The sequence below is a fragment of the Cetorhinus maximus genome, chromosome 6 (assembly GCF_964194155.1).
Source record: "Cetorhinus maximus chromosome 6, sCetMax3.hap1.1, whole genome shotgun sequence".
In the NCBI taxonomy this organism is placed as follows: Eukaryota; Metazoa; Chordata; class Chondrichthyes; order Lamniformes; family Cetorhinidae; genus Cetorhinus; species Cetorhinus maximus.
The window spans coordinates 158249152-158275369 of record NC_135884.1 but is presented as its reverse complement, the minus strand read 5'-3'; the positions used below and the strand labels follow the sequence as shown (position 1 = coordinate 158275369).

Here is a 26218-nt window from a genome sequence, read left to right as displayed (position 1 = left end):
AAAGTTTCTCCTCATCTCTAGCTTAAATGGGAAACCCCTTATTTTGGAATTGTGTCCCCTATTTGTAGGTTCCCCCAGGAGGGAAAGCATGCTCTCAGCAGCTACCCTGTCAAGCCTTTTCGGAATCTTGTTTCAATAAGATTACATCTCATTCTTCTAAACTCCACAGAGCATAGGCCCAACCTACTCAACCTTACCTCATAAGACAAACCCCACATCCCAAGTCAGGAGTGTGATGGAATACTCTCCACTTGCCTGGATGAGTGCAGCTCCAACAACACTCAAGAAGCTTGACACCATCCAGGACAAAGCAGTCCGCTTGATTGGCACCACATCCACAAACATTCACTCCCTCCACCACCGACGCACAGTAGCAGCAGTGTGTGTACCATCTACAAGATGCACTGCAGAAACTCACCAAGGCTCATTAGACAGCACCTTCCAAACCCACGACCACTACTATCTAGAAGGACAAGGGCAGCAGATAGATGGGAACACCACCACCTGGAAGTTCCCCTCCAAGTCACTCACCGTCCTGATTTGGAAATATATCGCCGTTCCTTCACTGTCGCTGGGTAAAATCCTGGAACTCTCTTCCTAACAGCACTGTGGGTGTACCTATAGCTCATGGACTGCAGCGGTTCAAGAAGGCAACTCACCACCACCACCTCAAGGACAACTAGGGATGGAGAATAAATGCTGGCCCAGCCAGACATGCCCACATCCCGTAAATAAAAAAAAGGAATCAGCCCAGTGAACCTTCTCTGACCTGCTTCCAATGCAAGTATGTCCCTTCTTAAACAAAGTAACCAAAACTGTACACAGTACTCCAGGTGCAGTCTCACCAATGCCCAGTAAAGTTGTAGCAAGACTTTCCTACTTTTGTACTCCATCCACTTTGCAACAAAGGCCAACATTCCACTTGACTTCCTAATTATTTACTTAAATATTTCATCCCAGGCAACATCCTGGTGAATCTCCTCTGCACCCCCTCCAGTGCAATCACATCCTTCCTATAATGTGGCGACCGGAACTGCACACAGTACTCCAGCTGTAGCCTCACCAAGGTTCTATACAACTCCAACGTGACCTCCCTACTTTTGTAATCTATGCCTTGATTGATAAAGGCAAGTGTCCCATATGCCTTTTTCACCACCCCACTAACATGCCTCTCCGCCTTCAGAGATCCATGGACACACACGCCAAGGTCCCTTTGTTCCTCAGAACTTCCTAGTGTCATGCCGTTCATTGAATACTTCCTTGTCAAATTACTCCTTCCAAAGTGTATCACCTCACACATTTCAGGGTTAAATTCCATCTGCCACTTATCTACCCATTTGACCATCCCATCTATATCTTCCTGTAGCCCAAGACACTCAACCTCACTGTTAACCACCCGGCTAATCTTTGTATCATCCGCAAACTTACTAATCCTACCCCCCACATAGTCATCTATGTTGTTTATATAAATGACAAATAATAGGGGACCAAGCACAGATCCCTGTGGTACGCCACTGAACACTGGCTTCTAGTTACTAAAGCATCCTTCTGTCACCACCCTCAGTCTCCGACAACTAAGCCAATTTTGAATCCACCTTATCAAATTACCCTGTATCCCATGTGCATTTGCCTTCTTTATAAGCCTCCCATGTAGGACCTTGTCAAAGGCTATGCTGAAATCCATATAAACTACATCAACTGCACTACCCTCATCTATACACCTGGTCACCTCCTCAAGAAATTCAATCAAATTTGTTAGGCATGACCTCCCTCTGACAAAACCATGCTGACTATCCTGGATCAAACCTTGCATCTCCAAGTGGAGATAGATTTTTCCCTTCAGAATTTTCTCCAATAGTTTCCCTACCACTGACGTGAGACTCACTGGCCTGTAGTTCCATGGCTTCTCTCTACAGCCCTTCTTAAATAGCAGAACCACATTAGCTGTTCTCCAGTCCTCTGGCACCTCCCCCGTGGCCAGAGAGGAATTAAAAATTTGGGTCAGAGCCCCTGCGATCTCCTCCCTTGCCTCCCTCAGCAGTCTGGGACACACATCATCTGGACCTGGAGAATTGTCCACTTTTAAGCCTGCCAATACCTTGTCACTCCCTATATCAATTTGCTTAAGAACCTCACAGTCTCTCTCCCCGAGTTCAATACCTTTATCCTCATTCTCTTGAGTGAAGACGGATGTGAAGTATTCATTCAAAACTCAAGCGATGTCCTCTGGCCCCACCAATAGATTGCCCCCTTGGTCCCTAATGGGCCCTACTCTTTCCCTAGTTATCCTCTTCCCATTGATATACTTATAGAAAATCTTGGGATTTTCCCATCTTTTACCAGCCAGATTTCGACTGAATTGCACTAGCTGCCATAGTAGGATTTGAACCTGTACTCCCAGAGTATTAACGCAAACTCTAGATTATTAATCTAGTGTCATTACCACTACAACACCACAACTGCCTTAATAGACTTGGGTTGTTTTTGTTGGAGCAGAGAAGACTGAGGGACGACCTGATCGAGGTGTACAAGATTATGAGGGGCATGGACAGGGTGGATAGGGAGCAGCTGTTCCCCTTAGTTGAAGGGTCAGTCACAAGGGGGCATAAGTTCAAGGTGAGGGGCAGGAGGTTTAAGGGGGATGTGAGGAAAACTTTTTTACCCAGAGGGTGGTGACGGTCTGGAATGCACTGCCTGGGAGGGTGGTGGAGGCGGGTTGCCTCACATCCTTTAAAAAGTACCTGGATGAGCACTTGGCATGTCATAACATTCCAGGCTATGGGCCAAGTGCTGGTAAATGGGATTAGGTAGGTAGGTCAGGAGTTTCTCACTCGTGCAGACTCGATGGGCTGAAGGGCCCCGTTGCACTGTGAGATTCTGTGATTATTTGCTGTACCTGCATGCTGATGTTTGTGATTCACGTAGAAAGACACCAGGTTCTTCTGTACTGTGGCATTCTGCAGTCTCTCTCCAGTTAAATAATACTCTGCTTTTCTATTCTTCCCGCCAAATTGGACAACATTACATTTTCCCACATTATACTTCATCTGCCAGATTTTGCCCACTCACTTAACCTATCTATTATCCTTTGCAGACTCTTTGTGTACTTGCTTTCCTAACTATCTTTGTATCATCAGCACATTTGGCAACCACACAGTCAGTCCTTTCACCAAGTCATTAATATAGATCGTTAATAGCTGAGGCTCCAGCACTGACCCCTGTGGCAGTCCCCTAGTTACAGTTTGCTATCCTGAAAATGACTCATTTCTCCCGACTCTCTGTTTCTTGTTAGTTAGCCAATCCTCTATCCATGCTAATATATCACCCCCACACCACGAGCTCTTAGCTTGTGTGACCTTTTATGTGGCATCTTATCGAATACTTTTCAGAAATCCAAATTCACTACATCTACTGGTTCCCTTTATCCAATCTGCTTGTTAAATCCTCAAAGAGAGATTGGATAGGTTGAGGTTATTTACCTTAGATAAAGAAGGCTGAGAGGTGACTTGATTGAGGTGTACAGAATTATGAGGGGAATAGATAGAGTGAACAGGATAAAATTGTTTCCCTTGGTGGAAAATTCTAGAACCAAGGGACATCGATTCAAGATAAGTGGCAGAAGGTGTAGGGGGGACATGAGGAAGAACTATTTTTACACAGAGGGTAGTGGGTGTCTGGAATTCGCTGCCCAAGCTGGTGGTAGAGGCATAAACTCTAAACTCTTTTAAAAAGTACCTGGATCTGCACCTTAAGTGCTGTAAGCTGCAGGGCTATGGGCCGGGTGCAGGAAGGTGGGATTAGAAAGGGCACCTGGGTGTCCTCGGGCTGGCATGGACAAGATGGGCCGAATGGCCTCCTTCTGTGCTGTAACTTTTCTATGGTTCTAACTCCAATAAATTTGTCAGACACGATTTCCCAAGTTGTAGTCTTGCATCAACACACAGAGTGTAGCACACCTAGAGGTCCCATTACATAAACAAATATCACGAGAGATATCATATCTCCAGGGCAAAAGGCACAATGTTGCACGTAAGTTGCACCAAATTAGTCAATTCATGCCCAGAGATTCTATCTTTAAAAGAAGGCCAAACTGTCACCTCAGTGACTGGGGAATGAACAGCTTTGGCCATTGACAAGAAAGAACCATGTTTGATTTTAGCAAACTCCAGTCAGCTTCAGCATCCCAGGTAAGAGTGGGCTGGATGAGACAGGTCAAACTCTGACATCTTCCATCACCAACCCTCAACCTGTCTTTCGGATGAGACATTAAACCATGGCCCTGTCTGCTCTCAGGTGGATATAAAACGCCCATCCCTAATTGCCTTTGAGAAGGTGGTGGTGAGCTGCCTTCTTGAACCGCTGCAGTCCATGTGGTGTAGGTACACCCACAATGCTGTTAGGGAGGGAGTTCCAGGATTTTGACCCAGTGACAGTGAAGGGACAGCTATGTATTTCCAAGTCAGGTTAGTGTGTGGCTTGGAGGAGAACTTGCAGGTGGAGGTGTTCCCTTGTATAAGCTGGCCTTGTCCCCTGAGCTCTAGAATTGAGGTGAGAGTGACTGCCCGTGACATCAAGGCAGAATTTGACCAAGAATGGCATCAAGGATGCCTAGCAAAAATAGAGTCAATGGGAATCAGGGGGTAAACTCTCCACTGGTTGGAGTCATACCTAGCACAAAGGAAGATGGTTGTGGTTGTTGAAGGTCAATCATCTTAGTTCCAGGACATCACTGCAGGAGTTCCTCAGGGTAGTGTCCTAGGCACAACCATCTTCAGCTGCTTCATCAATGACCTTCCTTCCATCATAAGGTCATAAGTGGGGATGTTCGCTGATGATTGCACAATGTTCAGCACCATTCGCAACTCCTCAGATACTGAAACAGTCCATGTCCAAATGCAGCAAGACCTGAACAATATCCAGACTTGGGCTGACAAGTGATATGTAACATTCTTGTTGGAGATGGTCATTGCCTGGCATTTGTGTGGCACAAGAGGATCTAACCATCACCCCTTGACTTTCAATGGCATTACCATCTCTGAATTCCCCCACTATCAACATCCTGGGGGTTTCCATTGACCAGAAAGTGAACTGGAGTAGCCACATAAATACTGTGGCTACAAGAGCCAGTCAGAGGCTAGGAATCGTGTGACGAGTAACTCACCTCCTGACTCCTCAAAGCCTGTCCACCATCTACAAGGCACAAGTCAGGAGTGTGATGGAATACTCCCCACTTGCCTGGATGAGTGCAGCTCCAACAACACTCAAGAAGCTTGACACCATCCAGGACAAAGCAGCCCACTTGATTGGCACTCCCTCCACCACCGATGCATAGTGGCAGCAGTGTATACCATCTACAAGATGAACTGCAGGGATTGCAGTGGTTCAATGTAGCTCACCACCACCTTCTCAAGGCCAATTAGGGATGGACAATGAATGCTGGCCTGGCCAGCGGCTCCCATGTCCCATAAATGAATTTTAAAAACTCACCGAGCATACTTAGCACCCTCCAAACCCATGACCGCTACCATCTAGAAGGACAAGGGCTGAATGGCCTCCGTGGGAACACCACCACTTGGAAGTTCCCCTCCAAGCCACTCCAAGTTCCTTCACTGTTGCTGGGTCAAAATCCTGGAACTCCTTCCCTAACAACACTGTGGGTGTACCTACACCACATGGACTGCAGCCGTTCAAGAAGGCAGCTCACCATCATCTTCTCAAGCAATTAGGGATGGGCAATAAATGCTGGCCCAGCCAGCGACTCCCACATCCCATGAATTAATTAAAAAAAGGTGGTAGAGGTCACAGGTTTGAAGGGTGCTGCAGAAGGAGCCTTGGCGAATTGCTGAATTGCATCTTGTAGATGGTAGACAGTGATGGTGGTGGAGAGAGTGAATATTTAAGATTGTGGCTGGGGTGCTGGTCAAGAGGAATGCTTTGTATTGGATGGTGTTAAGTTTCTTGAGTGGTGTTGGAGCTGCACTCAACCAGGCAAGTGGGGACCATAGAAACCATAGAAAAGTTACAGCACAGACGGAGGCCATTCAGCCCAACTTGTCCATGCCAGCCTGAGGATACCCAGGTGCCTTTTCTAATCCCACCTTCCTGCACCCGGCCCATAGCCCTGCAGTTTACAGCACTTAAGGCGAAGATCCAGGTACTTTTTAAAAGAGTTTAGAGTTTCTGCCTCTACCACCAGCTTGGGCAGTGAATTCCAGACACCCTATTGCATGACACTCCTGACTTGTGCCTTGCAGATGAGCAGGCTTTGGGAAGGCAAGAGGTGAGTTAATCTGTGCAGAATTCCCAGTCTCTGACCCGTTCTTGTAGCCACAGTATTTATATGGCTAGTCCAATTCAGCTTCTGGTGAATGGTAACCTCCAGGATGTAGATAGTGGGGGATTCAGTGATGGTAATGCCATTGAATGTCAAGGGGAGATGGTTAGATTCTCTCTTGTTGGAGATGGTCATTGCCTGGCACTTGTGTGGCCTGAATGTTGTTCAGATCTTGCTGCATTTGGACATGGACTGCTTCAGTATCTGAGTTGTGAATGGTGCTGAACATTATGCAATCATTAGTGGATGTTCCTAGATCTGACCTTATGATGAAGGACAGGCCTATGATGAAGCAGCTGAAGATGGTTGGGCCGAGGACACTATCTTGAGGAACTCATGCAGTGATGTACAGGGGATGAGATGTTTGGTGTCCAACAACCACAACCATCTTCCTTTATGCTGGGTATGGCTCCAACCAGTGGAGAATTTTTCCCGATTCCATTGACTCCAGTTTTGCTAGGGCTCCTTGATGCCACACTCGGTCAAATGCTGCCTTCATGCCAAGGGCAGTCACTCTCACCTCACCTCTTGAATTTAGTTCTTCTGTCTGTGTTTGGACCAAGGCTGTAAGACCAGGAGCAAACTGACCCTGGCAAAATTGGCTATAAAGGCTTTTGGATGTCCTGTGGTTGTGAAAGGTGCCATATAAATTCATTCTTTCTTTGGGGTCTTGGTACAAAGCCCTGCCTTCAGGAGAGGGTGAAAGTCATTGGCCGCAGCTGTCAGCCGATGAAGAGGCGGGGTATCTGCTGGGGTTAACGGTTCTCCTGGCTCAGGATCTGTGAAGTTCCATCTTGACATTGACTTGTCTTTGATGCAGATTTTTGACTTTGAGCTGATGGACGAGGACCTTCAGTCACTGCTCACACTAAACAAGAACTGGAGAGTTTGTCAGTTAACTATGTAAGTTGGTTAAATGTGGTTTTACCTTCTCCGCGAGTGGGGTAGATTGGCGGCGGAGAGTGGGATTAGACTGGATGGGATTTTAAAGGGTAAGGAGAGTAAGCAGGAGACTGAGATTTGACTAAGTGGACATTAAAGGGTATGGGGAATGAGGGAGAAAGTGGGATTAGATTGGGTGAGATGTTAAAGGTTTCGCAAAGTAACCAGGAGAATGGAATTCAATTGGATGAGAAAAGGAAGGGTACAGAAGTGAGTAAGAGAGTGGAATTAGACCAGGTAGGATATTAAAGGGCATGAAGAATGAGCATGAGCGTGGGAAGAGACTAGATGCTTCTGGGTTTGGATGGATTTCTGCTGACACAAAGTTAGGATTTACTTTCCTATTCTTAAAATAAAAATAAATTCTGGCAAATGCGGAGACTTAATCTGATGTTTTATTTGCTTTCTCCAGGTTACAGGATCATCAGTTTTACCCATTTAATGATTCCTGATCGACCCAACTGGAAGCACCCTATGCAGACCAAAGCTCCCACAAATACTGTCTTTTTCATAAAGTCATAGTAATTTACGGCACAGAAGGACACCATTTGGCCCAAGTCCAGACTAGCTGTCTGTGGAGCAATCCAGCCAGTCCCACTCCCTCGCTTGATCCCTGTAGTCCTGCACGTTTATTTCTTTCAAGTGCCCATCCAGTTTTCTTTTGAAATCATTGTTTTGGCTTCCACCGCTCTCTTGGGCAGAGTTCCAGGTCATTACCACTCACTGTGTAAAAACGTTCTTTCTTACATTACCCTGTATCTCTTGCCTAAAATCTAAATCTGTGTCCTCTAAGTCCTTGTACTATCAGTTAATTGTCTACCTTATCCAAACCTGTCATAATCTTGTACACTTCTATCAAATCTCTCTGAATCTCCTTTCTTCCAAGGAGAACAACCCCAGCTTTTCCAACCTAACCTGGTAACTAAAATTCCCCTTCCTTGAAACCATTCTAGTAAATCTCTTCTGCACCCTCTCAAGGACCCTCAAATCCTTCCTGAAGTATGGTGACTAGAACTGGATGCAACACTCTAGTTGGGGCCTAGGCAGTGCTTTATAACGGTTCAGCATAACTTCCCTCCTTTTGTACTCAATACCTCGAGTTATGAAGCCCAAGATGCCATATGCTTTGCAGCCACGCTCTCAATTTGTCCTGCCACCATCAAAGATCTATGCACATGCACCCCCAGATCCGTCTGTCCCTGCACACGCTTTAGACTGTGCCGTTAAGAAGAAATGGGAGAGATACTAAATGAATACTTCTCATCAGTATTCACCAAAGAGGACTTAGCGGTCGATTTGTCTTGGGAAGAGTGTGTAGATAGCCTGGATCATGTTGAGATCAAAAAAGAGGTGTTAGGCGTCTTGAAGAATATTAAGGTGGATAAGTCCCCAGGGCCAGATGGGATCTACCCCAGAGTGCTGAGGGAGGCAAGGGAGGAGATTGCTGGGGCCTTGACAGAAATCTTTGTACCACACTGGCTACGGGTGAGGTCCCAGAGGACTGGAGAATGGCCAGTGTTGTTCCATTGTTTAAGAAGGGTAGCAGGGATAATCCAGGAAATTACAGGCCGGTGAGCCTTACGTCAGTGGTAGGGAAATTATTGGAGAAGATTCTTCGTGACAGGATTTACTACCATTTGGAAGCAAATGGGCGTATTAGTGAGAGGCAGCATGGTTTTGTGAAGGGGAGGTCGTGTCTCACTAACTTGATCGAGCTTTTCGAGGAAGTGACAAAGATGATCGACAATGGAAGGGTAGTGGATGTTATATACATGGATTTCAGTAAGGCCTTTGACAAGGTCCCTCATGGCAGACTGGTACAGAAGGTAAAGTCGCACAGGATCAGAGGTGAGCTGGCAGGATGGATACAGAATTGGCTCGGTCATAGAAGACAGAGGGTAGCAGTGGAAGGGTGCTTTTCTGAATGGAGAGCTGTGACTAGTGGAGTTCTGCAGGGATCAGTGCTGGGACCTTTGCTGTTTGTAGTATACATAAATGATTTGGAGGAAAATGTAACTGGGCTAATTAGTAAGTTTGCAGACGACACTAAGGTTGGAGGAGTTACAGATAGTGAAGAGGATTGTCAAAGGATACAACAGGATATAGATCGGTTGGAGACTTGGGCGGAGAAATGGCAGATGGAGTTTAATCCGGACAAATGCGAGGTAATGCATTTTGGAAGGTCTAATACAGGCAGGAATTATACAGTAAATGGCAGAAACCTTAAGTGCATCGACAGGCAGAGGGATCTGGGTGTACAGGTCCACAGGTCACTGAAAGTGGCAACGCAGGTGGATAAGGTAGTCAGGAAGGCATATGGCATGCTTGCCTTCATTGGCAGGGGTATTGAGTATAAAAGCTGGGAAGTCATGCTGCAGCTGTATAGAACCTTGGTTAGGCCACACTTGGAATATTGCGTGCAATTCTGGTCACCACATTACCAGAAGGATATGGAGGCGTTGGAGAGGGTGCAGAGGAGGTTTACCAGAATGCTGCCTGGTCTGGAGGTTATTAGCTATGAGGAGAGGTTGGAGAAACGCGGATTGTTCTCACTAGAGCGACGGAGATTGAGGGGCAACTTGATAGAAGTTTACAAAATTATGAGTGGCATGGACAGAGTAGATAGTCAGAAGCTTTTTCCCAGGGTGGAAGAGTCAATTACTAGGGGACATAGATTTAAGGTGAGAGGAGAAAACTATAGAGGAGATGTGGGGGGCAAGTTTTTTATGCAGAGGGTAGTGAGTGTCTGGAATTCGCTGCCAGAGGAGGTGGTGGAAGCAGGTACGATAGTGGTGTTTAACAGGCAGCTTGACAAATACATGAATAGGATGGGAATAGAGGGAAACGGACCCCGAAAGTGCAAAATGTTTTAGTTGACGGGCAATATGATCGGCGCAGGCTTGGAGGGCCGAAGGGCCTGTTCCTGTGCTGTACTTTTCTTTGTTCTTAAATCTATATTGCCTCTCCCTGTACATTCTTCCAAAATGCATCGCTTCACATTTCTTTATATTAAATTCCATTTGCCACTTGACTGCCCATTCTGTTAGCCTATCTATGTCAAGTTTCACATAATTCATATCATCCTTACTGTTTGCCACTCCTCCAACTTTGGTATCATTGGCAAATTTTGAAATTCTACTCTCTATTACAAGAGCCAAGTAATTTATATATATCAAAAAAAGCAATGGTCCTAGCACTGACCCTTGGGGAAGGATGTAGAAGAGCAAATCTGCAGAGAAATTACAGAGAGATGCAGGTATAATAGAGTAGTTATAATGGGGAATTTTAATTACCCGAATGTAGACTGGGCCAGTGGTAGTGTAAAGGGTGGAGAGGGGCAAAAGTTCCTAGATTGTGTTCAGGAGAATTTTCTACAGCAGGATGTGTCCAATCCACAAGAAACGACGCACTGTTGGACCTAGTTCTTGGCAATGAGGTGGGCCAAGTAGATCAAGTGTCAGTGGGAGAACATTTAGGAGACAGTGATCATTGTATTGTACGTTTTAGGATGATGATAGAAAAGGATGATAGGAAGTCCAGAGTAAGAATAATTAACTGGACAAGAGCCGACTTTGTGGGGCAGGAACAGAGCTGGGCCGGATAGACTGGAATGAAAGATTGGCAGGAGAAACTGTAGCTGAACAATGGGCCACCTTCAAAAAAGAATTGGTTCAGGCACAGTCGAGGTATATTCCATCAAAAGGGAAAGGTAGGGCAAACAAACCCAGAGCTCCCTGGATGAAAAAGGAGATTGAAATTAAGATGAACGAAAAGTGCACTTATGACAGGTGTCAGGTAGAAAATACAATTGAGAACCAAGAGGAATACAGAAGGTTCAGAGGGGAGGTGAAAAATCATATTAGGGAAACGAAGAGGAATTATGAGAAAAGACCGGCAGCCAACATAAAGGGGAATCACAAAGTCTTCTGTAGGCATATAAATAGTAAAAGTGGTAAAAGGAGGAAGAGCTAAAAGGGAATTTACACATGGACAAAAGGGCCAAGACCAAGGTATTAAATGAATACTTTGCATCTATCTTTACCAAGGAGGTAGCCGCTACCCAGGCCATGGTGACAGACGAGGAAACTCTGTCACTAGATGGGTTCAAAATTGATAAGGAAGAAGTGTTGAATAGACTGTTGGCACTTAAAGTTGACAAGGCACCGGGACCGGATGAGATGCATCCAAGGATATTGAAGGAAGTGAGAGTAGAAATTACAGGGGCACTGGCCATAATCTTTCAGTCTTCCCTAGACTCAGGGGAGGCATCAGAGGACTGGAGAATTGCAAACATTACGCCCTTGTTCAAGAAAGGTTGTAAGGATAAGCCCAGCAATTACAGACCAGTCAGTTTAACTTCAGTGGTGGGCAAGATTCTAGAAACAATTATTTGGGATCGAAATAGTAGTCACATGGAAAAATATGGGTTGATAAGGAAGAGCCAGCATGGGTTTCTAAAGGGGAAATCGTGTTTATCTAACTTGCTGGAGTTTTTTGAAGAGATAACAGAAAAGGTCGATGAGGGTAATGCTCTTGATGTGTACATGGGCTTTGAAAAGGCATTTGATACAGTGCCACACAACCAACTTGTGAGAAAAGTTATTGCTCGTGGAATAAAAGGGACAGTAGCAACGTGGATACAAAACTGTCTCAAAAATAGGAAGCAGAGAGTAATGGTCAATTCCTCGGGCTGGAGGAAGGTTTGTAGTGGAGTTTCCCAGGGGTTGGCATTGGGACCCTTGCTTTTCCTAATATATATTATTGATCTAGATCTTGGTGTGCAGGGGACAATTTTAAAGTTTGCGGATGATACGAAACTTGGGAGTGTTGTGACCTGCGAGGAGGATGGTGTGATGGAGTGGGCAGATAGGTGGCAGATGAAGTTCAATACGGAGAAGTGTGAGGTGATGCATTTTGGTAGGAAGAACATGGACAATGTAAGATAAGGGGTGAAATTTTGAAGGGGATGCAGGAGCAGAAAGACTTGGGTGTATGTGTGCATAGGTCATTGAAGGTGGCAGGACAGGTGGAGAGAGCAGTTAATAAAGCATATAGTATCCTGGGCTTTATAAATAGGGGCATAGAGTACAAGAGCAGGGAGGTTATCCTGAATTTATATAAGACACTTGTTAGACCTCAGCTGGAGTATTGTGTACAGTTCTGGGCACCATATTATAGGAAGGATGTGAACACATTGGAGAGAGTGCAGAAGAGGTTTACAAGAATGGTTCCAGGGATGAGAAACTTCAGCTATGAGGAAAGATTGAAGATGTTGGGACTGTTCTTCTTGGAGAGAAGGCGGCTAAAAGGAGATTTGATAGAGATGTTAAAAATCATGAGGGGGCTGGACAAAGTAGATAGGGAGAAGCTGTTCCCGCTTGTAAAAGGATCAGGAACGAGAGGGCACAGATTTAAAGTGATTTGCAAAGGAAGCAAATGTGATGTGAGTAAAAACTTTTTCACACAACAAGTGGTTCAGGTTTGGAATGCACTGACTGGAAGTGTGGTGGAGGCAGGTTCAATCGAGGCATTCAAGAGATTATTAGATGATTAATTAAATAATGTTCAAGGGTACGGGGAAAAGGCAGGAGAATGGCACTAGGTCATAATGCTCATTTGGAGAGCCGGTGCAGACATGATGGGCCGAATGGCCTCCTTCTGTGCCGTTAAAATTCTGTGATTCACTGTCTACTGTCCTCCAGTCAGAAAAACAAGCATTTACCACAACTGTTTTCTGTCCTTAAGCTAATTTTTTATCCAATTGGACATTGACCCTCCTACTCCATCAACGTCAATACTGTTAACCAGCCTTTTATGTGGTACTTTGTCAACACTTTCTTAAAATTCATACAGACGACATCAACCGCATTTCCTTCATCAAATTTGTTACTTCATCAAAAAATTCAATTAACCGAGCATGATCTGCCTTTTACAAATCCATGCTAGGAATCCTTAATTAGCTCAAACCTCTCCAAGTGTTGATATTTTTCCCCTGATTTTTATTGGTAGGTGATGTCCTCTGGGTTTAGGGGCCCCTTTGTTGAAAGCTTTTCTTTGTGTAAAGAGGACGATTGTGAGGTTTCCCTATTGCTCTAATTTTTTGTTCCTATTCTTTTAGAACAGGTTGAAGTTGTTTGGGATTTTGGACTGTTTTGTTGATTTGTAATTTGATGATTTAATTTGGAAAATAAATTGTCAAAAGTTTCAGCTTTCATTTACTATGTGAACCCATCTCTTTAATCACAGACCCCCGTCCTTCAGTAAGTGGGAACATAAGAACAGGAAGAGGCCATTCAGCCCCTTGAACCTATTCTGCCATTTAATGAGATCATATTGGATCAGTATCCAGCTGCATTAGCTCAATATCCTTTTATATCCCTGTCCAACAAAATTCCATCTCAGATTTCAAATTATTGAGCTAGCATTCACTGTTTGTTGTGGGAGAGAGTTCCACACTTTTACTACTATGTGCTAGGTTTATAGAATCAGAGTGCACACAAGGAAGCCATTTGGCCTGTCAAGTCTTTGCCAGCTCTCTGTAAAAGCAACTCAGTTAGTCTCACTCCTTAATGCCTAGCTCTGATTTCCAGGTTATGCCCCCTTTGTCCTACACTCTCCATTATGAAATCACAAAAAGATTCAGTACAATTGGAGGCCATTTGGTCTGGGCTGGCTCTTGGGTAGGGTTATCCGTCAATGCCAATTCCCTGGGAAACATCACTGTGAATTCACCTCCAATCTGAAAGACAATCACTGAGACTATGGACAGGACTGCAAAACTTCAATCTGATCTGTTGGTTGTGGGTTTGCCAGGCTCTGCCTGTTGCATGCTGCTCCTACTGTTTGGCATGGAATAGTCCTGTGTTACATCTTCAACAGGTTGACACCTCATTTTTTGGTGTGCCCATCCTGAATTGCCCTTGAGAAGATGGTGGTGAGCCACCTCTTGAACCACTGAAGTCCCTCTGGTGTAGGTACACCCACAGTGCTGTTAGGAAGGGAGTTCCAGGATTTTGACCCAGCGACAGTGAAGGAACGGCGATATATTTCCAAGTCAGGATGGTGAGTGACTTGGTGAGGAACTTCCAAGTGGAACTTCCATCTATCGGCTGCCCTTGTCCTTCTCGGTGGAAGAGGTTTTGGGTTTGGAAGGTGCTGTTCCTTGGTGAGTTGCTGCTGCTACTGTGCATCGGAGCTAACGGTGGTGGATGAGGTGCCAAACAGGCAGGGCTGCTTTGTCCTGGACAGTGTCAAGCTTCTTGAGTGTTGTGGGAGCTGCACTCATCCAGGCAAGTGGGGAGTATTCCATCACACTCCTGACTTGTGCTTTGTAGACAGTGAACGGGCTTTGGGGAGTCAGGAGATGCTCGTGTAGTCACAGTATTTATTTGGCTAGTCCAGTCAATGGTCACCCCCCAGGATGTTGATAGTGGGGGGATTGAGTGATGCTGATGCCATTGACTGCCATTGTGTGTGTTGGTGCTGAGCCCAGGCCTGAATCTTGCTGCTTGTTAAACCCCACCCCCCGCGGTTTGACCTGGGATTAATGTGAGGCCTGTGATCCCCGGCCTCCGCTTCCCGGCGATGCTCCCGCTCACCCGGCCCATCCTGCGCCTCTCGCGGTGTTTGAGCCTTAAGCTGCCGCCCAGCGGAGCTCAGTCCTTGGCCCTCGGGCTCAGCGGCCCTGGGAGGCCCTACAGCGAGAAGCAGCGGAGTTACTGGGCGGCGATGCGGCGCTGGCTCCGGGGCCCGGCGGTTCCGCCCTTCCCGCGGCCTTGCCTGGTGGGGGAGCCGGTGCTGCGAACCGAGGCGGCGGCCGTACCCCCGGCCGATGTGAGAGGCCCTGAGGTGCAGCGGCTGGTGGCGGCCCTGGTGCGGGCCATGCGCCGGGCCGGGGCGGTGGGTCTGAGCGCCCCGCAGCTCGGGGTCCCGCTCCAGGTGTTGGTGCTGGAGGTGACCGAGCAGACACTCCAGGCCGAGGCTCCGTCTACCCGCCAGGCCCGGGAAATGGTCGCTGTCCCGCTCCGGGTCTTCATCAACCCGCAGCTCCGGGTCCTGGACTCGCGGACAGTCGTGTGGCCCGAGGCCTGTCAGAGTGTCCCCGGATACGCCGCCTGTGTGGCCCGGTACCGCGCGGTGGAGATCACAGGTACGGGGGGTGGGGGAGCGTGGAGAGGTCAGGGGGCAGGGCCAGGGAGGAGAGGAGGGGCCTGGAGGTGGAGCCTCGGGTGGCTGGGAGGGGAGGGGCCTGGAGGTGGAGCCTCGGGTGGCTGGGAGGGGAGGGGCCCGCGGTGGGGAGAGGAGGGGCCTGGAGGCGGTGCCTCGGGGGGCGGGGCCTCAGGGGGCGGGGGCGGAGCCCGCGGAGTGGGGCGGGGTCTGGGGAGCCTGCGGCCTCTCCCTGTTGAATCTGTGTCCCTCCTGTGTCCCCAGGTCTGGATGAAGTCGGGGAGCCGGTGAGCTGGCGGGTCTCGGGCTGGACCGCGCGGATCCTCCAGCACGAAATGGACCATTTAAAGGGGCAGCTTTACATCGACAAAATGGACAGCAGAACCTTCGAGAACCTGCACTGGATGGAAGAGAATGACTGAGGGAGGTTGGGGCAGCCGGGGCGGGGGCACAGGGACCCCTCGGCCACCTCCAGCCCTAAACCAAGGTTGGCGGCATAGCAAGATCCCACAACCTCACCATGCTGCAGCTGCTGGAAAAACTCAGCGGAGCGGAGAGAGGAACAGGGTTAACGGTTCAAATCCATCTGACTCTTCAGATTAAGGACATTGAGTGTCACAGATTTGAGACGTTAACTCTGTCTTTCTGCTGGGTGATCCCAGCATTTTCTGTTGTTGTTGTTCAGTGAATATTAACACAGGCACTGCGGAGAATTTTAAAATGCAACATGTCTGGACACCATGTGGAACAGCACAGCCTCAAAAATCAGCAGCATTTGGTTCTTATTTGTAAACCCATTAACACATTAAAGCCTTCCAATGCAATTGAAATATTCACTAGGAGCAACCAGGGTAAGTTAGCAGCAGCTTTATTTTGTTGAGATGTGGACACAGGCACAGCCAGGGTTAATGTTCTTGCTTGGCAGGTTGCAGACTATTCTGTGGAGTTTGAGTGCTGGGACTGTACCTTATGCCCAGGGAATTGTGTTCCAACACACGCCTAATTTCAGCCTTGAGGGGTGAGGCAGGGCAGAGGATGTGTCTTATCAAACACCTGAACTCCACATTCGCCACACCTACTGCACTCCATGTAATTGGTTACTGCTTTAAAAAGAATTGTCAAACATGACTTGTTTTTATTAATGTTATCTTTGATGCCCTTGATTAACCCATGCATTTAAAATATAACCTATCTTGAATTATGGATTCTAACAGTTTGCACACGGCTACGAAAGTAACTCGTCTTTAGTTATTTTCACTCCCTCTTCTTGAACCAACAGGCTGCTGCTTGTTAACTGAACAGTTACGAATGTGGTTGAATATGAACTGCTAGGCACTGAGGGGTTATACATACATTGTATTACCAACAGGAAATGTAATATAATTCTTCTGTTGATGCCCTACAACCTCATGCGTGCCCAGTTTTAGGTATCCCACACCATGTGATGGAAGATGTGCTCACAACAGCTTGTATTTATAAAGCATCTTTAACATAAAATGCGCTAAGACATTTCACAGAGCCATTATAAAACAAAATTTGGCATAGGAAGAGATATTAGAGCAGATTATCAAAAGCTTGGTCAGAGGGAGATTTTCACAAGCATCTTAAAGGAGGAAAGAGAGATGGAAGGGTATTGGGAGAAAATTCCAGAGTTTAGGCACGGCCACAAGTTTCTCCAAGTCATTGAATTCCTTCATCCCTGAAACCATTCTAGTAAATCACCTCTTCACCCTCTCTATGGCTTTGACATCATTCCTCAAGTGGTGCCCAGAAATGGACAAAATACTCCAATTGAGACCTAATCAGTGATTATTTAAAATTAACAATTTCACAATACTCCAGCCAGGGAGCACCAACCAGGGCCTGGATTCACTCCCTCCTCTAACCTTCCAACAGTGAAATTTTCTCATTATCAGAAGCTCACATTCTTGCTGAACATCTCTTGTCCATTATAATATTCAATCTGAAATTTTCATAATCTTGAGGATAGGTTTAACACATTATAATTTTATCATAATTAACAGTTTAACTATTAATGAATACACTTTTCCTCAGGCTGGCTAATAATACCAGCCCTCAAAACTCTTTTCAGAATTCTGCCCGATGAAAAACAATGCTGGCCAGAATAAAGACCCATGACATCTTAACTGTGAACAGGGATCAGCGAGAGATCGATATTTTATTTTAAGGCTCTCAAACAGTAAATAAAATGAAATCTCAGAAATTCTTACAGAATTGGGGAAGAGGTCAGGCCATATGACTGCTTCCTGAGCTCTGTAGGAGTGCAAAGGTCATGCTGGGATACTTCTGCTTGAAACCTGGTTACTAATAAACAGCACAAAGTCTTCAGCAAAACAAAATCAGCTTTTTTTAAAAAAAAATAGGCAAATGATGTGGCGCGCTCATTCCTTTCCTGATCTCATGTGATTCCACCTCCAGTTAGTTTCTCTCTTGGCTTCAGGCTGCATAATTCCTTGTGATTTCAGGACTACGGATCAACTGGAAGATTAAGAAGTTTAATAGAAGGCTCAGCCTTCCTGCCCAAAGTCTTCTGTAAATTTTTTCACCTTGTTAAGATCCTCAGCATTGACAGTGGGTCGAGTGGTCGCCTGTGAGCGAAGCATGTCAGACTGCAGGAAGAAACGAGGAATCAGGGGTTAGAGCCCAAGAGTGAGAGCAACACAGGAAACACATGGGTGGAGTGTGTGTGACAGGAGCCCTCCAAACCTACCCGGATCTGTCGATGATTCGTACACTAACAACAGCAGTTGGAATGACAGTTGTGCGGTAGGAAGCTAGGCCCTCACCACCGGCTCACAGACCTGCCAAGCCCCGATCCTCAGCTCATTGGCTACCAGGCTTTGGCAGTGCTGTCACACAAGGCAGTGAATGAATTGGGAGCTTTAGGCTGCCCTTGGCTGTAGTCAGGTTTGACAGCGGAGGCCAGACATCCATTAAAGCATAGACAGAATAAGGAGGGGGAGGAAATCAGAAATGCAAAAACCGATTGATTTTCTTTGGATTTGATTGTTGTGTGTTACAGTCCAATGTAGGATTTCAACTGCTGTTCATAAATCTGTTCAAGCTGAGCCACATAGCAGGAAAAGAATTCTCCAATCCATACAGAACAGCAACAGACCTAGGGCTCTGAGGGCACATATTTCAAGGTACAGAACATGTATACCTGAAATGGAGTTACTTTGCCTTGACAGCAGTCAGTTTTTCCAAAGCATAAATAAAAATGTTGCTTTACTGCTAAGATAAAAATTGTGAAAGTCCAACTGACTGAGGCAGGGAAAGTTCCTTGGATCAACCACACTCCCACCTACTACATTCCAGCATTAGCACACCAATACATGACAGAGGCATTAGGAAAACAATGTTACCATGCAAACCACAGGCTCCAGCAGCTTATCACTAGGAACATCCACCCAAGTCATCTCAATGGCAGCTGGGTCTCCAGGGGAACAGGGTGTCAAAAGGTCATCCACTATGACATTTGGATTTGTCCTGGATGGACCTCGAATCTAAGGAGGAAGATATCAAAGAGTTAACGTTACATCACCCTATATAACTGACAGCAAAGCATTTCAATCATTTCTAAAGAGCCAGTTTGTGAATCTCTGAGCACCACTGCTAACTCATCAGTTATGTACAAACACATTGATGTATTCTATGTGTAGGGGCGCAGAATATAGAAGGAAGGAAACGATACTAAATTTAAACAAAAATGATTAGGCCAGAGTTGGACTGCTGCATATTGGACATTCTGGAAGAGTATCTGGGCCATGAGAGAGTAGAGTGAAGATTTATTAAGCTGCAATATTATAGTTCCAAAGACTCAAAAATTTGATATTTTTTTTTAGTGAAACAGAAGGTTGAAAGGGGAAACTATTCAGGATCTTAAAACAATGGATGGTTTTGAGGGTAAATAGTGAAGGATTGTTCCTACTGGTTTGGGAAGCAGAACAAAGAGGTACAGACTGAGGATTGTCAGAAGAACAGAGGAGGAGGAAGAATGTTTTCAAATGTTTTAATGCAAAATATACAGACTAACAAAAGGTAAGAGATAAGTATTTGAAAAAGGCAAATGCGCGTAAGAAATAGGAGCAGCAGTAAGGCCACATGGCCCCTCGAGCCTGTTTAATCATTCAGTAATATCCTGGCTGAATTTATACATCAACTCCCACTTTCCTACCCTACCCCCATTTTCTTTGATTCCCTTAGTGCCCAAAGGTCTATCAATTCTGTCTTGACTGAGCATCCAAACTCTGTGGGGTAGCGAATTCCAAAGAACAATTTCTTATCTCAGTCCCAAATGATCAACCCCTTATCCTGAGACCATGCACCCCCTGGTTCCAACTCTCCAGCCAGGGGAAACAGCATCTACTCTGTCAAGCCCCTTAAGAATTTAATAAGTTTCAACCTCTCATTCTTATAAAATTCAGCAAATATGAGCCAAATCGACCCTTATACGGAAAAAAATGGAGTGAGAGAAAGCTGCCCGGCTGTCTCACTCCAACAATTTATATGAAGCTCAGAGAAACAGGAAGTGATTGTAGCCACAAGGAACCTCAATAAGCAACAGTAACCAAGAAGAATGAAGAAAAAGACAAACACAATCACCCAGAGAATTAACCCGTTTCAGACAGGGAAAAGGAGAGAAAGACATTTTTTAAATCATTTGGATTGTCAGCACAAGACTGATTTGGTGCAGGTTTTGTGATGGTGCACCCACAGCAAGTGCTGTTAGGTTTTTTCCTTCCATGGGATGTGGGTGTCACTGGCAAGGTCAGCATTTCTTGCCCATCCCTAATAGCCTTTGAACTGAGAGGCTTGCTTGGCCATTTCAGAGGGCAGTTAAGAGTCAGCCACATTGCTGTGGATCTGCAGTCATATGTAAGCCAGGCCAGGTAAGGACAGCTGATTTTCTTCCTTAAAGGACATTAGTGAACCAGATGGGTTTTTACAACAGTCGATAGTTTCATGATCACCATTACTGAAACGAGCTTTCAATTTTAGATTTTATTAATTGAATTTTTAATTCCATTAGCTGCTGTGGTGGGATTTGAACCCCTGCCCCCAGAGCTTTAGCCTAAGCCTCAGGATTACTAGTCCTGTGAAGACCACCATATCACAGTCTCTAAGTTCTAAGATTTTGACCCAGTGATGATTTTAGACTCTGGTCTGAGATCCTGTCAGTTTAGGGTTGCCAACTGTGAGTAAATGTATTCCTGGAGGTTTCATCACATGACTTGCCCCCACACTCCAGCCATTAGTCGGCCAACACATCCCCCTTGTGACGTACTGCCTTCCTACGCCAACTGGAAAGCAAAAAGACTCATTATCCAATTGGATGATGAGCAACTGTCAGCCAAATAGCCTTTTCCCCCTCCATTTGCAATATTTTTATATCTGGTAAAGCGAAATATTCAAAGAAAATTTTTTTAAAATCTTTTTTAATGTCTCGATTTTTCTCCAGGAATGCTTACTACAATGTCCTGGAGATTAATCTTCAATTCCTACAGACACCGGGCCAATCCTGGAGGACTGGAAGCCCTATGTCAGTTAAAAAGAAAGTCTAATGCAAAAATTCAAATCAGACCACAGACAGGAAAAAATAGAACAGATCAATACCTGACTCCCTGGTGCAATTATTTAATCTCCGAGCAGAGAAATTGGCTTTTGTACACCAATGTTTCCAGCAGTTTCTCTATTAGTCTAATCCCACTCACCCTTACTCCCATACCTTCTAATATCCCATCCAGTCTAATCCCACTCCCAAACTCATTAATATCCCACCCAGTCTAATCCCACTCTTCTGCTTACCATCCATAGTCTTTAATATCCCTTTTTATAATTTACAGGTTCTGTTTTAGTATGTTCATGTCTAAGCTCCTCTAATTCTAAATTCCTATGAAAAACAATTCCGATGGCTTTAATTTTGTGCACTCTCATTATCATCCTACTACCCAGAGGAAGTAACCTCACTACTTACCTCATGGTAACCACTCAATCATAAAGGACCCTAATCAGACTGTCCCTCAGTCTTCTCAGCTCTAGAAAAAAGACCCAACTTCTCAAGTCTCTATATATGTAACAGTCACGCTTGGTCTCCTCCCAGTGAATCTACCTTGGTTCTTTTCCATTGTTTTTATATCCTTCATGTAATTAGATGCCCAGAACCGCACACAATACTGCGCCTCCAGCCTAATGATGTTTCTGCACAAGCTAGCATTATCTCCTCACTTTTGCATTCTCTGCATCACGATATAAAGCCATATGTTTTATAGCCATATGTTTGTATTGTCACCTTCATCTGCACCAAGATTCTATTTAAGTTCTATTTAAAATCTTACTATTTGAGGTGAATTGCTTTTCCCTTCTGTTACTTTCAAACTAAATCACTTCACGTTTTTTGATACTGCTTAAACCTGGGACCACTGGTGAACAGATGTTACTTTGTGATCAAGTCCAGAGCACCAGCACCATGTTTAAGGTGCATGGACAAGGGCGTAACTGCAACAGTGGGATATTTATCCTTACAGGGAGGTTATGACTTCCAATAAAACACTGGCTATTTACCTTTTTAAAATGGGTTGCTGATTGCACTTTCCGGACTGGTTGCATTAACGCATCGCGGACAATTATACAGATGTCTGCACCAGAATATCCCTCTGTTTTCCTGCCAAGCTCCCGGAAGTCAGCCTCTGTCAAGCAGTGAGGGGTTGTGCCCAGGTGCAATTTAAACATGTGGACCCTTGCTGGCTCCTCTGGCAATGGGATGTAAATCCGTTTCTCAAACCTTAATACAAACAATTAGAGAACTTTTAAATGATTTCACATAATCAAATAAACTATTCCCAATATTCTGTATGAGAAAGCACAATTTGAAACTTAACCTCCTCCTAATGGCAGAATCCAGCACCCAGGGGATGTTTGTTGCTCCCAGAACCAAGATTCCATCACTACTATTCCCAACACCTGAAGTTGGAGAAACAAATTATTTTTGAATTAGACACAGAAAACTTCTGGAGCCCCAAATGCACAGTAATCAGGTTAGTTTTTATTTTGTACAGTTCCCTTCTCATGGATTAAGATGTGCAGAAATGCAAAGACTAACTACCCCATTGGAATAGCTCAGAAACTTGGAAAAATTGATCCCAGGCCCAACCATCCCAAAAAGAACTGATACTTTTGGGCACAAGATCCTCTTGCCACAAATACTTTCTCACCTGTGTAATAACTTAATTAATAATCGGTAACATCCACCACTTACACTGGTATTATTGCCTATCCACTGTCCTTCCCCCTTTTCACCTGCATTCCTTTGACGTACTTTCCCATCCACCAGCAGCTGCAACCTGCTTTGCAGTAAGTGCTTTTTTTCACTCCCATTCCAGCTGATTTTTTCTCAAAACCTATTCCCTAAACTCTAATTTCAGCTGAGCCTTTGGTCTGAATCTGGTAGAGAAAATGAGATGTAAATCTCCTCTCCTGAATGACTAAGAATTTAACTCAGTTCCCAAAGCACAGAACTGTTGTTTCAAATGCAATACAAATATTCAATCTCACTCAACAGAACAACAATAAAAGTGCCAAATGTTGGACTGAGCTAGTGCAGATTGGTTGTCATTGAGAGAAATTTATTAGCCATTCATTAGCTGAGGTGCTTGATGAGCCAGTGTTGAGTTGAGGTAGCTGCATGCAGCTCCTTGAATTCTCCATTTAGTCACCACATTCAATATTGGGTACAAGCCAGCATGATTTAATCTGAAGGTCAAACCATCAAGCAAGTCCTTGCTTGGCCAAACAGGACATTATCAAATCTTACAGCACTGATGGAAGACACAGGGTTTGTGCTAGCTTTTTGAAACGGCCATCCAATTTGCAGAATTACAGAATTATCACAGCACAGGAGGCGGCCATTCAGCCCTTCATATCTGCATCAGCTTTGAACAATTTAGCCAGTGCCATTCCCCTGCCTTCTCCCCGTAACTCTGCACATTATTCCTTTTTAGACAATAATCTAATTCACCCTTGAATGTTTCAATTGAACCTGGCTCCACCACTCAGGCAGCGCATTACAGATCTTAATTGCTGTGTGAAAAGATTTTTCCTCATGTCTGCATTATTTCTTTTGCCAGTTACCTTAAATCTGTGCCCTCTCATTCTCAATCCTTCCACCAATGGGAACAGTTTCTCCCTATCTACTCTGTCCAGACCCCTCATGATTTTGAATACCACTATCAAACCTCTCAACCTTCTCTTCTCCAAGGAAAACAGTCCCAACTTCTCCAATCCATCTACGTAACTGAAGTTCCTCATCTCTGGACTATTCTTGTGAATCTTTACTGCACTTTAATGACCTCACATCTTTTCTAAAGCGTGTCAGTAAGTGCTTTTAATTTTTTCTTTAGTCATCAAAACCCCATAAAACTTTGAACAATCGCCATTAAAACTCCCTTTAACTTTCTTTGCTCTGTGGAAGAAAAGGTTCAACATGTTTAAAAAGGTTTAATAAAAGAGAACACTGAAGACGTTGGGCCCATCAGCGCATGTCCACCACTTGCTGAAAGCGTGAGAATGTTGGGCATTGTTACAGTGTGTCCAGGCATGGGAATCTGTCATTTCTACAGTACCTATGCCACAGCATTGAACTCAAACCCAGAAACCTAAGAGAGAGAGATCAATGTAACATTACATGTTGTTTGCAATGTACATCAGTCTGACTCGAAGTGAACTAGCCTCTGAAGGACAAGGATTCCCAGGGGAAAAGGTTTGTTATACCTTGCATCTGGACCAGAAATTCCGTTTTGATTCGCCGGGCAGCTTCACTCTCGTTCTCATTCCTGGATCCACAGAGGGAATCAACCTCATCAATAAATATGATGGAGGGTTTGTGCTGTCGAGCCAACTCAAACAGATTTTTCACAAGTCTGAGGGGTAAAGGAAACGAGATTACCCAGTGAGTCTCACACACCTCTCAGTAAACTCAAGGAAAAGCAAATTAAAAAGAATTCTGCAAAAGCTCAGGGAGCCCTGTTCTTTCACTGCCCATATACTTCCGACATGCTGACCCACTTCGGAGGCTGCTTGTAGGCACTGCCATCTTTTGTGCTGGTACCTCAACCTTTTATCATTGGTTTTTGACAGTCAGCTGTTGCTGCCAAAGTACTTGCAATCTCCCTGGGAGATGTGACCCCAAGTACCTGAGCAGCCTCCATGGTCTGCTGAGGACGAACCGATGGTGATCCAGACCTTGTGGAAGGAGCGGAGGAAATGCACAGGGTCTGGTGCTTTTCCTGGTAATGCAGAGTTCACCCTCAGCAAGAATCTCAAATCTCTAAAGGAAGGTGCAACCAACCATATAAGATGCTGAGGGAACCAATAGAAACAGATAACTCGCTTTCAATAACTTGAGGTTTTTTACATCTATTTTCAATTTAGTAGATTATCCTAAATATTTTTCAAGCTAAGTAAAAATATTTTTATCTTATCTTTTGTCTAAATTTATTTTTCAATGATCTCCACTTATCTCCTCTGGCCCACTTTCCTGGAGTAACATTCAGGGTTTATTTTGCACATGAATAATTTAATATTTCATAAACCTCCATAAATTCCAACAATCACTGTTTTTCACTACAAATCTTAATCTTTCGTCAGCCCCTTTCTTTTACACTGGGGACCAGTTGAGTTTGCTCCACCATTTAGTCACAGTTCTATCTCTAGGATTCCGGTTGTTAGCTCCCTTTAAATCCTTTAACTTTCTCACCGCACACATTTCTTACATGCATTTTTAGCTGCCTTAGTTTTAGATTGAAGGTTATGGTTGGTTTCTCTGATAGAAACAAATTGGGAGCCCAGTATTGGTATTAGGCTGATGGCTTTTTGACTCTGCTGACTTTAACAGGCGCCATGTATTTCCTGGGTATTCCCTAAATACCTGCCTCATTGGACAATGTCTGATAGAAAAGCTGGAAAGGGAACCTTCTGCGTGCTCAATCATTCTGTTAAAGCTTAAAAAGAGAGCTCGAACCAGTCTTTACTCAAGCTCATGAAGCCCAGGTATTTTGGATGTCACTTACTTTTCACTCTCTCCTAACCATTTGGACATCAGGTCAGATGACGACACAGAGAAGAATGTGGAGTTATTGGCCTCTGTTGCCACAGCTTTGGCCAGGTAGGATTTTCCTGTACCAGGTGGTCCAAAGAGCAAGATCCCACGCCAAGGAGTTCGTTTACCTACAAAAATGAAAAGACTATAATATGCCAAATGGTTCAGCCCAGTTAGAACAGTTAATGGGATTGTGACACATTTAATACAGATTCTGCCAGGCTCCAGGACGGGAGCAAGGAACGCTTGTGATCATCTCCAATTGCAAGGTATAGTAACACCCTCCTCCTAACCAAAATCAAATTTTTTTGCACTGAAAGAAATGGAACACTTTTTTTTGCTCTCAATTTGCACTTGACTGTGCTGCCTCCACTGCTGGATAGTTAAACCAATTTGAGACCTGCAGCTTGTTAATGTCTAGTTGCCTTGAGGTTGTGGTGGTGAGCCTTGAACCATTCCACTACTTGTGGTGGAGGTGCTCCAATAATGGTGTTAGCCAGGGGAACAGTTTGCTAGGAAGCTAGCTCTGCCACTGGAATGTTGTCTGGGCTCAAAGCCTTTGCTGCATCCAATGCACTCAGCTGCTTCATAATGAAAGAGCCCTAGATTTTCACAACTCTTAATGGAGAAAAAGTGCCTCCTGACCCAGCTCTAACATC

The 26218-nt window shown here is 45.0% G+C and overlaps 3 protein-coding genes across 9 annotated transcripts in view; 2 read left to right on the top strand and 1 right to left on the bottom strand.

Moving 5' to 3' along the window:
- LOC144682277 (aldo-keto reductase family 1 member B1) overlaps positions 1-16278 on the top strand; it is a 62423-nt gene extending 46145 nt beyond the window's left edge. For 4 of the 7 annotated variants that reach the window (XM_078544755.1, XM_078544751.1, XM_078544749.1 and 1 more), the window contains 2 exons: positions 7155-7237; positions 7689-7829. In XM_078544755.1, coding sequence (XP_078400881.1) covers positions 7155-7237; positions 7689-7728 — 123 coding nt within the window. In that variant the 3' untranslated portion in view covers positions 7729-7829. Of the gene's footprint in view, positions 1-7154; positions 7238-7688; positions 7830-13399; positions 13451-15706 lie in introns of those variants that run through there. The other 3 variants (XM_078544754.1, XM_078544752.1, XM_078544753.1) reach the window with 3 other exon arrangements.
- On the top strand, positions 14850-16278 carry pdf (peptide deformylase, mitochondrial). Its single transcript, XM_078544756.1, has 2 exons — positions 14850-15425; positions 15707-16278. Exons 1-2 carry the CDS (start codon positions 14861-14863, stop codon positions 15862-15864), a joined length of 723 nt encoding a protein of 240 aa, XP_078400882.1. The 5' UTR covers positions 14850-14860; the 3' UTR covers positions 15865-16278.
- Positions 16279-17590: 1312 nt separating this feature from the next.
- LOC144682276 (vacuolar protein sorting-associated protein 4A) overlaps positions 17591-26218 on the bottom strand; it is a 33701-nt gene continuing 25073 nt past the window's right edge. Inside the window, exons 6-11 of the mRNA XM_078544747.1 lie at positions 25531-25687; positions 24233-24381; positions 22345-22426; positions 22028-22247; positions 18829-18969; positions 17591-18072 (exon numbers count right to left, since the gene is read on the bottom strand). Of these exons, the coding sequence (XP_078400873.1) occupies positions 17971-18072; positions 18829-18969; positions 22028-22247; positions 22345-22426; positions 24233-24381; positions 25531-25687 (851 nt within the window). The 3' untranslated portion in view covers positions 17591-17970. The remainder of the gene's footprint in view (positions 18073-18828; positions 18970-22027; positions 22248-22344; positions 22427-24232; positions 24382-25530; positions 25688-26218) is intronic.

What these genes read in the sequence shown, in the direction of transcription:
- pdf (XM_078544756.1), top strand. Translation starts at nt 14,861, where the DNA reads ATGCTCCCGCTCACCCGGCCCATCCTGCGCCTCTCGCGGTGTTTGAGC. An exon ending in CCGCGCGGTGGAGATCACAG is followed by an intron (nt 15,426 to 15,706) that starts GTACGGGGGGTG and finishes CTGTGTCCCCAG; the next exon opens with GTCTGGATGAAGTCGGGGAG.